The following is a 12,711-nucleotide window of genomic DNA, read 5'->3' on the forward strand; positions in this document are numbered from 1 at the left end:
CTGCTCATTGGGAGCAATTTTGGGGTTAGGTGTCTTGCTCAAGGACACTTCGACATGTGGACAGTCGGAGCTGGGATTCGAACCACTGACCCTTCGATCACTGAACGACCCACTCTACCACTGAGCCACAGCCGCACCACTGACAACATTACCTCTCGCCCTGCATTGTCACTGGGGCAGAGGTAATAAATGAATAAGATAAAGGTATTATGCACTGGGAAAGACAGGAGCACATTCTGCATAATGCATGGAGGTTGCGCATGCCACCAGTGCCACGTTGAATACACAGACATCCTTGAGGAGCGAGGGCTGACCCACAGAGGGCTAACAGTATTCTGGATGAACTCATTCTGCATGAGTCATGCAATCTAAACACAAGACAGAGGGTGAACCAATTCTGTCAGGGGAGGGGGATTGGAAGAAAGGAATGGTGTAAGGTGCACACACGTACCAGGACATTCTCTCTCTCTCTCTCTCTCTCTCTCTCTCTCTCTGTCTCTCACACACACACACATGTGCACGCACACACACGCACGCACGCACACACACACACACACACATGCACACACACACACACACACACACACACACACACATGCACACACACAAATGTCATTGCGATCAACATTTTGGATTGTAAACCAATTGCTCACCTTGCCTGTCACCCTGACATTTTGACCAGCTAATCCCCGCGATGTCTCTCGGGTGTACTTGTCTCCAACCTTACAATACGTTGCTGTCAGACAGAATGGGCTCTCCCAATTAAACCCCAATCAATCACAGAGGCACTCCTCCATCCTTTAACCTCTACCATTAAGACAGGGAGATGCACAGTAAACTCAATCCTAGGGTTAACAAATAGGTCCCATGGGGACCGTGTAGCTGTCTCTGTGTCTGCCTGACTTAGCCGTAGGGCTCTGCTGAGGAGACGGAAAAGGAGTGATTATAATTTGGGGGGGGGGGGGGAGACTTAGACGATGGGAGGCATTGGTGCCACTTGAGGCTGACAGGTCCTGGCCGGTCTGTCTGAGCGGGGATCTTTCGCTTCCCAGGGGGGGTATTGCATCCTACAGTCAGCCATATGTTTCTGAGACCTGGGCCAGCCAAGCAAGAGAGGAGAGGGGAGAGCCAGGGAGAGAAGACCTCCAGAGGTGACCTCCAATAGTCTGCAGCAGGCGGGCCAGCTTGTTTTACTAGGGGATGATACTGTACTATTACTCATCATGACAGCCACGGAATGGAGAGTCAAAGAGTAGTGGTGTTCTCTTTAAGCTCTTCTTCCCACTGCGCTGGCCAGCAGACAAGCAAAATTCAGGACACTCGTGGACAAACAAGGGACCAAACCATGGATGTGGATGAAACATAGCACAAACTGCAACGCCGTTGTCAGACACACTCTTAGGCAGGCACGCTAGCTACAGAATGAACAGAATGGAATACTGCTAACTAGCCATCCAGATGCTATTACCTCCAACGTGGTTACTTAACTAATGTTAATGAGTGCTGGCTATCTTATTATAGCTAGCTAGGTTCACACCGTGGACTTCAACATGTTTGTGCTTGTTGTCTGGTACTCAACACAAGCTTTGAGTTGGTGCTGTTACAACTGGGACCATGGATGTACTGTATTAGATGCAGAACAGTAGACATTTACACATGGCCCTTTCTGAGAATTCTGGGCCCCCTGAAAGACTATTGGTGTGCCCCCCCGCCCCTTTTCATTGTCAAAGATCAGTTTTACACAGCTTTTTTCTTAGTACTGTATCTATGTACAGTATTATAATTTTTAACTCTATGTTCTTGACAGTGCCTGGCACAATATACCCATTTCTTTTTTTTCAATTAACCACTCAACAAAGAGTCACTGGGTATTATTATGTAAAAAATCGAAAAATCAAGCACCTTATGTAGACTTATACAACGGCTTGTGTGAATACTCGATTATGATTGGCCAAGACGCATTCGAGAGGCATACATTATTTCTCCACAACGCCCGGCATCAAACATCTAAATCAATGCGCAGGTCAAGATACAACTGACCCAAACAAGAGCCGTAGCATCCCAAACATGATATAGTGGTTGCTATAGAAACCACTGCATTTCCAAGCTTGCCCAAGATAAAACAGCGGTGAACAAATAGCAACAGAATAGTAAAACAATGATGGATGAAGATATTTTCGATGTGAATTTTTGCTTCTTGGGTCTAGACGAGTGATAACGTCATAATGTTAGATTTGGGTGGAGAGGGACTATAAAAGTTACTGGTTGCTATGGAAATTACCTCCGTAAATTACCTCCACACAAAGACCCACCCCTCGTTCATTATCCATTACTTATAAATAAATCTATTCATTACATAGATTCATTATATAATCAAAAGAGCTCAGCTGAGAGTGACTAATGTGTAAGTAATTGCCATGCAGCAGTTCAATAATAAGTCAAAATAGCCAACCAGTGTCTACCTCACTCACTCACCATCAAAAACATCTTTGGGGGGGCTGGGTCATAGGAGACCACAGCTGATTCTGGAGTAGCACATAAAGGTCTATTGTTCCATTTCATATTACTTTCATATTCAGATACCTTTATTGTTACATCCTTTGCATATGTACAGGGGAGTAAAATTCTAGGGCTCTGGCTCCTCAACCTGGTACTGTAGCAACAACATAATAACAACAACAAAACTGTCTCTGAGCCTACAGGTCCAGGCCTTGAGGCTGTGATACCGTTTGCCAGATGGCAGCAGCTGAAACAAAGGCCATGGCTGAGATGTCTGGGGTCTTTGTTGATCCTGTAGGCTGTGCTGGCACTCCGGCCATTGTATAGCTCCTGGATGGAGGGACTCACTGATGTGTTGGGAGACCGCACTACCCTCTCCAGCGCTATGTGGTTGCGGGCAGAGCAGGTCCCATAATACACTGTGATGTTCCCACTTCCTTTTGTACACATTTAAGGTTAGGTTTTACGGAACCACTGATAAAGAAGGAACCTTCATCGTCTTGGAATTAACATTGCAGAAATCTAAATTGGCTTATCAATAGTAGGCTCTAGGCAAACAGCTTCTCTTTATTATTGTATGAGTGTATACACTCTGTGTATTGCCTACATGCAAGAGGACCTTCTTGCACTCAGGGCAGGAGTGGGCGCCCCGTCGGCCAGAATGATTCCATCCGAGCTGCGTGCTTACAAGCAAGAAAAAAGACCCGGGGTTAGAGGGAGAGAGGAAGGAGAGAATGAGGAGATTTAAACCCTGCTTACCATCGATTGTTATGCGGAATGTGAGAGCACTAGGCAACAAGATGGATGAACTCTCAGCTCTGGTGAGCAGCCAACGTAAGTACAAGGAGAGTAGCCTGCTTTCTCAGAGACTTGGTTGGAAATTTACCGGACTGCAGTGGAACCTCATGGGTTCACGCTAGTGTGAGCGGACAGGGGACCAAAGAGTAGTAAAAAGACGGGGGATGGGGGGGGGTGTTTGAGAGAAATGGTGCAACGAGGCTGTGAGGCGACATTACAAGGTACTGCGCTACTGTGCCGCACGTGAACAATTTCGGGGCTCAGTGTCTTGCTCAAGGACACTGAATGGGAGCTGGTATCGAATCAGGGACCTTGCGATCCCCAGCTGGCCGCTTTACCTTCCGAGCTACGTGCCACCCCATAGCTCCACACTCCTACCTCCTGATGTAAATCAGACCACATCCTGATACAGTCCATCTAGTCCCCAGGACCGTGGAGGTATAGTCCAGAGAGGCTGCGGAGAATCTACAGCACTGTTTCCAAACCACAGACTGGGACCTGTTCACATTGAAGGTCTCTACTGCTGCACTACACATTACGCCAGGTTCTGTAAGGAGTGCATCATACCCATCAAAAAGGTACGCTGCTTCCCCAACAACAAACCGTGTTAAGGACATTAAAGCCTTACTCAACAGAAAGAAAAGGGCCTTTATGGCAAAAGATAGAGAGAAAGCCAGTCCAGAAGGAGCTGAAGACGGAATTGAGAAAGACCAACAACAACTATAGTGAGAGGCTGGAGGGTAAATTGGAGCAACACAGCTCCAAGGACGTATGGGACGGAATGAAAAAAATCACCAGGCGGAGTGTCTCAGGCCCAGCTGTGGGAGGAGGTCAAGAACGAGCTAATGAGCTAAACCAGTTCTTCAATAGGTTTGACCTAGCTATCACCTCCCCACGCACCCACCCACCCATCCCTGCAAGTTCAAAGGGCAATCCAACGCCCCAGCCCACATCATGGTCGCTTGTAGAGTCTCTTTCCTATGAATAAACTAGGCCTACCTCAGCTCACTCATTGAATTTATCATTCAACAATTGAGTCCCTCTTTTTTGCTCTCTTCTGCATTCCACAAATAGATTTGCAAGTTCAAATCACCATAGACTACTTTCTCAATTGTTATACATGTACATAGATTGTACATTTCAAATGTTATGTAGCTTAATTATTGTTTATATATACACGCTAGTTATAGTTTTGATTTGATTTCACTGAATAGGCTACATTCCAGCCTAAATTTCGCAATAATCTACAGTATTGTCGGTATGCTCCACTGCCACTAGTTGCTTCTTAATGAACAATACCTCCTGGTGGTTAGTGTGCAACACTGCATGAAAAGGCATTGGTGCTTCCCGCCAACACGCTGTCGCCACAGCGGCGCTACATGTATAACAATTGAGAAAGTAGCCTATGGTGATTTGAACTTGCAAATCTATTTGTGGAATGCAGAAGAGAGCACAAAAGAGGGACTCGATCGTTGAATGATAAATTGAATGAATGAGCTGAGGTAGGCCTAGTTTATTCATAGGAAAGAGACTCTACAAGCGACGATGATGTGGGCTACTGTATTTTGACACAAATGGGCTGATGTGAATTTATCTGTTTACCGAATGCCAAGTGTGGAGCAAAAAACGAGCAAGCCAACAGATTAGCTAGGCCTGTGGTTTTGGGAACAAACGTCTTTTTTGAATGGGGTTATTCTATAGGCTATCGATTCTACATTGAGGCTCAGTGCACGAGATCACTCTAATAGTCACTGCTCAGAGGTTGTCACACAGTCTATTGGCCGCTGTTATTCTCAGTTCCTAATTCAGTCACTGGAGACCAAGGAAACTGGGCCCAATCAATCAATATCAATCAATCAATCAATCAATCAATTGATCAATCGATCAATCGATCAATTGATCAATCAACCAATCAACCAATCAACCAATCAATCAACCAATCAATCAACCAATCAATCAATCAATCAATCAATCAATCAATCAATCAATCAATCGATCAATCAATCAATCTATCTATCAAGCCATCATTCATTCATTCATTCATTCGATTAATCAATCAATAAATCAATTGTTCAATCAATACATCAATCAACCAATCAAATAGAGATATTCCTTTTTTATCAACATTTGTAATAATGTGCTTAACAACAACTCAGGCATAAAACCCTTGCTGATTCATCAGATAATCTGTGTAATGATTCAAATGAATGGCACCTCATTCACTCCTACTCAATTCCACTCCCATAATATTAAGAAAAGCTTCAACAACATATGACCAATCAGCAACCAAAATAAGAAAGAAGGAGAAACCCAGCTGAGCTTGTGTTAGTAGTTATAGCTTGTGTTTATTGCTCTGGTGGTCTCTGGTATTATGGTATTATGGATGTGAGTGAATTGAGTCTGCAATAGGCTCCATTAACAATGCCAGACCACATCCAAAGTGAGAAAATGGTGGTTGATTTGCGTTTGTTTATTGCTCTTGTACCTCTCCCCGGAATCAATCTATTTGCTGATGAAGATGTTGACTAACGTTGCTATGGTGTGTTCTCTCTCTCTCTCTCTCTCTCTCTCTCTCTCTCTCTCTCTCTCTCTATCTATATATATATATATATGTGTGTGTGTGTGTGTGTGTGTGTGTGTGTGTGTGTGTGTGTGTGTGTGTTCCCCCTCTCTGTAAGTGAGTGGACACTTGAATAATTAGAAGATGATATATGCCATTTTAATATTCTCAGATTTTGCTCTTCAATTACTGTGTATAAGAAAGTGGGTTTCATATTAATTTTTCTTCCTTTCTTCTCTTTCCTCTCCTCTCCTCTAGTTTGTGGCCTTTGCCTCCTTGTTCTTCATCCTGGTCTCCATCACCACCTTCTGCCTGGAGACCCATGAGGCATTTAATACCATCATCAACAAGACAGACGCAGTGCGCAATGACAGCCTGCCGGACCTCGGCCCACAGTATGAAATAGAGACTGACCCGGCGCTCACCTACGTGGAAGGGGTCTGCGTACTCTGGTTCACAATTGAATTCCTGGTCCGTGTCACCTTCAGCCCGGACAAGTTGGAATTTGTCAAGAGCGTACTCAACATCATCGACTTTGTGGCCATTTTGCCGTTCTACCTGGAGGTGGGGCTGAGCGGGCTGTCGTCCAAAGCTGCGAAAGACGTGCTGGGCTTCCTCAGAGTGGTGCGCTTCGTCCGGATCCTGCGCATCTTCAAGCTGACGCGTCACTTCGTGGGGCTAAGGGTGCTGGGTCACACGTTGAGGGCGAGCACCAACGAGTTCCTCCTCCTCATCATCTTCCTGGCCCTGGGCGTGCTCATCTTTGCCACCATGATCTACTATGCGGAGCGCATCGGCGCCAGCCCCAACGACCCCACCGCCAGCGACCACACCATGTTCAAGAACATCCCCATCGGTTTCTGGTGGGCCGTGGTCACCATGACGACGCTGGGCTACGGCGACATGTACCCGCAGACGTGGTCGGGCATGCTGGTGGGCGCGCTGTGCGCCCTGGCGGGGGTGCTGACCATCGCCATGCCCGTGCCCGTCATCGTCAACAACTTTGGGATGTACTACTCTCTGGCCATGGCCAAGCAGAAGCTGCCCAAGAAGAGGAAGAAGCACATCCCCCAGGCTGTTCAGGGGGGTTCCCCCACCTACTGCAAAGGTGACCTTAACACCGCCTGCAACAGCACTCAGGGGGACCACTGCCTGGTTAAAGGGAGCAGGGTTCTAGAGCGCCACCGTTCAGGTGAGACCATTGCTGGGGAAGCTTGGGATGGCAGGACTGAGGCTGACATACCTTCACACCGAGGCCCACCTGTCACTAGGGAAAGGGCTATATATTTATAAAAGGCAGGACAGGTCACGGAATCTGACAGGGAATCTCATTTCAGGTGGTAAACGGAGGCCATTTCACAGATTCCCCCCTGGGAGTAGAAATGGTCTTCCCCCCTGAGATACTTGCCGCGACCGTCACCCATGAAAGATTGAACACTTTTGCCTTCGAGCCTTTCTCCGCCGGTTGCCACGGCGATAAGTGAGCGGCGTGAAAGGAAATGAGAATTGCGATGGGAGTGATTGGGGATTAAATATTTATTTTTGATCACACTTATGTCAGGGAGTGATCAGGGCTGGCCAGTGAAGATTTTTAAAGGATTGCTCACATGTGTCTGGACGAGTAGGAGACTATTCTGTCCCTGCAGGGCTGTGTCTGTAGTTCACTCTGACACGTCTGATATTGATGGAAATTAGTGTCGACCTCTGTGTTCTTGCCTTTTTTTATTATAATGAAGAAATTATATAAAACATATCCTCTGGGTTCTTTGCAATCTATCATATTGTTAGATGGGAGATATTTACATTTAATAAGTGTGGGACAAACCATGCTTTTAAACTTAAAATATAGATTAAATTTATCGAGCAACCAGTGACGTTTCTTTTACGGTAATTTGAAGTATTGCAATAACAATAAACCGTCGTCCATCACATTCATCTTTTTGACAGCTTTTAATTAGATTCTGCCATATCCAGAACTGTCTTCTCATCCATTTTTTCTAAATAGATGTGTTGCATCTCTGTAGCTCTCTCAGCATAAGGTGTGAGTCACACATATTTCACATCCAAGGCTCTTGTATTCTCTCAGGCAAGTCCTTTCATTTGGAGTCCTTTCATTCAAAGCACAGTATGACTCACTTCACCGACCGGCATCCTCTCCATATCACCTTTAACCCCGTTTCCTGCTGCGTACTCCAACTCCTGGCATTTGGCACGTGCTCTTGATGTGGAGGCTGTTTGATGTTTTCCCAACTCATGAACCTCCCTTCCCAACCCCAACCCCAACCGCATCCTCTCTCTCTCTCTCTCTCTCTCTCTCTATCTCTCTCTCTCCCTATGCCCCGTCAACCCTCCCATCTCCCCAAACACCTCCAGTTCTCTCAGCAGACTGCAGCGGAGGAAGTGACCTCACCATGTCGCCGCCAGAAGAGAGGGTTCCCATGCGCAGGTCCAGTACCCGGGAGCAGGACCACCGGGGCGGAGGGACCTGCTTCCTGTTGGCCGCCAGTGACTACACCTGCCCTGCCGATGGAGGGATCCGGAAAACAGGTACTGCAACACCCCCACATCATGTAATACTCACACATGTTCAACTGTTCACTGTCATGGCGTTGGTAACATTTGACATATACAGTAGTGCCTTATTTATAAGATTACGAAGTGTTAGTGATTTCATTCTGAAAGGCATGGCAGATGTTATTGTGCGCAATCCATTGTGAGATTCATGCATGTCATTAATCCACTCATCATTATAAATTAAAATATTCCTTAAACATAACCAAATCATTTCACATCTGGATTCAATACAATCTCAAAGGAGTTTGCCTTTCCTCTTGGTCACGACAAAAAAGGGCGTGGCCTAGTTATAAACAGAATACCCTGTTTTGCATCAAGCGTCACATCTACCCTAGGTAGTGTGATGACCCAGTCCTCCATGCTTTGTTTTGGCACATCACCCATCATACAGTATAACAGAAGCTACCTTGTAATCCTCATACTAGCTCATCCCCAGTTACACAATATCTAATCCTGTCTAATGCAAACAAGTGGATGAATCCTGAGAAGCATCTCTCCCAGTACGATACTGTCCATATGATAACCCCCCCCCCCCACCCACACACACACACCTCAAGGGAAGAGAAGGAAGACAGCACAGCCCCAGGCTGCAGATGTAACCCTAGCCGGAGGCCATGGATAGAGGGATTTATCTGTGGAAAGGTCAGGGCTGGGAACAGCTTTGTCTGCCCAACAGTGTGACCCATGCTAAAGGCCACATTCTGCCCCCTGAAATGTTTTGCCCCAGAAATTCAGACTAAGCTATATATATATATATACTGTATAATTTATATACCAGTAGACTAAACACTTCCAATGTACTATATGACTATATTAAAATGTAGACTTCACATTGATGTTACAAAATTATATCAAAATGAAAACAAAAATCATAAGAAACAAAGTCACATGTGAAATAGATGGGCTTTTATGTCGTTTACTGAATACTTGGGCCTGAAGCATCTTTGCTGTCTTATTAGGGCTCGGCTAATTGCCTCCTATCAGAAAGTCAGTTAAATAAATGCCTCTCGAAAAAGGCAATCTAAATCTTCTGCTTTTCATTAGCTGTAGAGCCTAGCACACTCCTCACTGCCCACTGACCTTATATCACAGCAGCTGTACTCACCTGTCTTCAACACTGTCAGAATAGTTTTCTTAGTGTTCGATTAATTCTTGTCAAGGTCGACATCTTTAAACTGATCATGCATGTTGTGCACTAAGAGCCTCTCTGTGGCTCGTGCTGGAGTGTTTGTCGATGCACTTCTACAAGGCTGCTACTCAATCAGAAGATCAGCCTTCTCTACCCATGACACCTTGCAGTACGCTGCCAGCAGCTCAGCACGACACCGGGCCCACCTGGGCCCAGGGGACAGACCGCCAGAGAATCCTGGGGGTCGCCCAGGCTCCCTATACCCTCCACAGAGCAAAGCATTGTGGGCAATCTTAACAGTGGGGAGCCGCGCAAGTTGTGTTTTTCATGTGCGGAGGCGTCGTCCAGCTGTGCTCTCTGTCTCTGCCACTTCCGTCGGCGGTGGCAGTCGTGCTTGTGTCGTGGTTCATACATAAAACATGGGGTCCTTTCTAGTCTCTAGCTACCTGTCGGCGTAGGCTGCCCTTTGTTCTGCCTGCTCGGTTGGTTCTGAAGCAGTGTCACCCTCATTTAGCTCTTTCTCCCTATAAAGGAAATGAAGCACTATCCACTACGGTAATGATGGTACATATCTAAAAGCTAGCTGTTTCTCCTCTCTCTGTCTCTCGCTGTTAACGCCAGCTAATTTGTGTGTTCTGTTACTGTAATTGGCCTGTTGGTTTGGAGCTTGGTTTGCTAGTAATTATAGAAAGACTAAGCTAGACAATGATAATTGACTTCTTTCACAGCACTAGTTGTCTTGAGAGAATTATAATGCTGAGGTGTCAACATAAAGATATATGCTATAATGGACATGACTATATTTCACTCATTATCATCATTATAGACTCATCATCATGGTCATTACAGCAATAATAACTTTCCTTTGTAACATACTTAACATGCGTACATAATAATGCCAAGTTTGCATTTGGATTTGCATGCGTGTATTACAGTAGGCTACTGTGATTTTGCTGTCGGCTTTCTTTCAGCAACTGCTATACCCAACATCTGAGCTCAAAAAGCCGTTTTCAGCATGATGTATGCAAAGCACTTACCCACTAATTTGCAGCTGAAATATTGCACATTTGTAAGGGATTATGCAAAATTCATGCTTGAATTAAACACAGTAATAAGACAATTATAGGAGCCATTAATTTTGGCATTATTTCCCAGCATTAATAGTATTAAAAGAATAACGCTGCATCATTGATTGCTGACATACGTAGTGAACCTAACCTCTGTCTACAGTACCACCTGAGATTTGTTTGTGCATGCCCTCACCGTACAGTACTGTATGTTACTGTTGCTATGTCTCACTCCTGTCTCTTGTCTTGTCTGGATTCACTTGGCTGGCTTGGACTTGGAAACGTTGACCGTGTACCTGCCTGTGTGTGTTCATGTCCCGCGCCACTGCCACCACCTACCTCTCCCTCGCTCACCGTACGAAGGCTATGAGAAATCCCGGAGCTTAAACAACATAGCAGGCATGGCCGGTAACACCCTGAGGCTGTCGCCTGTCACCTCGCCCTACGGTTCACCCTGCCCACTGAGGCGCTCACGCTCCCCCATCCCGTCCATCCTGTGAGACCCCGGCCGTGGCTGAGGCCTACCTCCACCCCAAATGGTCCAAAAGAAGCCAGCTCTGTTGGCGTTAGAGTAACATTGCATAGCAAGTAGGCATTGTAATCAATGTTAGCTTCTTGTTAGCCACATTAGGGACTAATGTTAGTGACTTTGAGTAAATCCAACCTCATCTCTTTTACCCGAGATTAATTAAATAGCTTGTCCTGTGTCTCTTTGAAAGTCCCACTAGTCCAGTATGTATTGTACTCTAATAATAGCAATAAAAGACTTTTGAGTGGTTGCTCAAAAAGTAGCTGCCATAACATTTCATGAGCACATATTAATAATCAGCTAAATTAGATGTTGCTATATTTCGATATTTTGACAAGGCGTGCTTCCAAAAAACAATGTCATTTCATCTGAACCTGACATAGCTGTGATTTAGTCTCTTTGTTGTGTTTTTATTTTGACTGGGGTGTGGGGGGGGTTATAGGAGAATGTGTCTTGGACTTTGTCTTGATCCATGAATGGACATACGCACGTGCCCAGTCTGCCCACCTAACCCCCCATCCGCTGGGCCAAGTCATGTTTGCATGGACCCATTCTGTTTCCATGTCTGCAAGAAATGTGGCGAGAAAAAGCCACAGAGAGACCCAAACAAACAAACAAACAAACAAACAGAGGAGAAGTTGATAACAACTGTTGGTCTGGGAATGTGAACATGACTTGTAAACTGTACTGTATGTCTGCATCGTGCCATTGGCTTCTTCACCGGGGGAAACTGAACACACGACAACACAGCAACACAGAATGTGCACTGGTGCTTGGTTTCTTTCTGCATGTGGGGTATGCTTGTCTGCTGCTATTTTTTATTATTGTCTGTATCATGTTTTGTCAACTGTCACCTTGTCGCCGAGCTGAAGTGTCTCCGATTGTTTACTCCCAGATAACTGCAAAGAGGTTGTCTTAACTGGTTTCACACAAGCAGAGAGCAGCATTCTGTCTTAATGGCTGGGGCGAGGGCACCGCCGGGGTGGAAAGGTAACCTTGTTGTTGTGGATCCCAGTGCAGATCACTGTGGGTCGTCTACTGTAGAGCTGTTTTGTTTTTGGTGTCATGCTAAAAGGGGTGGAGGGGGTAATTCAGCAATTAAAACCATAGAAAAAAGGATATCCACATAATCTCATGTACTGTGACTACAGTACACACAAATGCACATGCACGGAGACATACACGCGCACACACACGCACACACACACACACACACACATACACACACACACACACACACACACACACACACACACACACACACACACACACACTAACACACACACACACACACACAAACACACATGGCCTACAGTAGCAGAGCCATATCTAATTCCAATACTTTTCTATTTACCCTGTATTCTCATTCCTGTTGGAACAGTCTATCTCCCAGAAAGCAGATGCCCTTGATGCATTGCCTCTGCCTCTAAATCTCCATCCCAATCGACCAGAGCCTCTTGTTTTATTAATAGCCAACGTATTCATTCATTATTGATGAGAATTTTTACGACTCACATAAATTGTTGCCAGTGTACCAACAGGTGTGAGACTTTTT

General features: G+C 45.5%; 1 protein-coding gene across 5 annotated transcripts in view; it reads left to right on the forward strand.

Moving 5' to 3' along the window:
- kcnc2 (potassium voltage-gated channel, Shaw-related subfamily, member 2) overlaps nt 1-11,127 on the forward strand; it is a gene marked incomplete at both ends in the record, with an annotated part of 66,125 nt that extends 54,998 nt beyond the window's left edge. The window contains 3 exons of one of the 5 annotated variants that reach the window (XM_084448183.1): nt 6,116-7,049; nt 8,231-8,404; nt 10,991-11,127. In XM_084448183.1, the coding sequence (XP_084304309.1) occupies nt 6,116-7,049; nt 8,231-8,404; nt 10,991-11,127 (1,245 nt within the window). The remainder of the gene's footprint in view (nt 1-6,115; nt 7,050-8,230; nt 8,405-10,990) is intronic. The other 4 variants (XM_084448185.1, XM_084448184.1, XM_084448186.1 and 1 more) reach the window with 4 other exon arrangements.
- Nucleotides 11,128-12,711: the final 1,584 nt, after the last annotated feature.

The sequence above is a fragment of the Borostomias antarcticus genome, assembly GCF_949987555.1.
Source record: "Borostomias antarcticus genome assembly, chromosome: 13".
Classification (NCBI taxonomy): Eukaryota; Metazoa; Chordata; class Actinopteri; order Stomiiformes; family Stomiidae; genus Borostomias; species Borostomias antarcticus.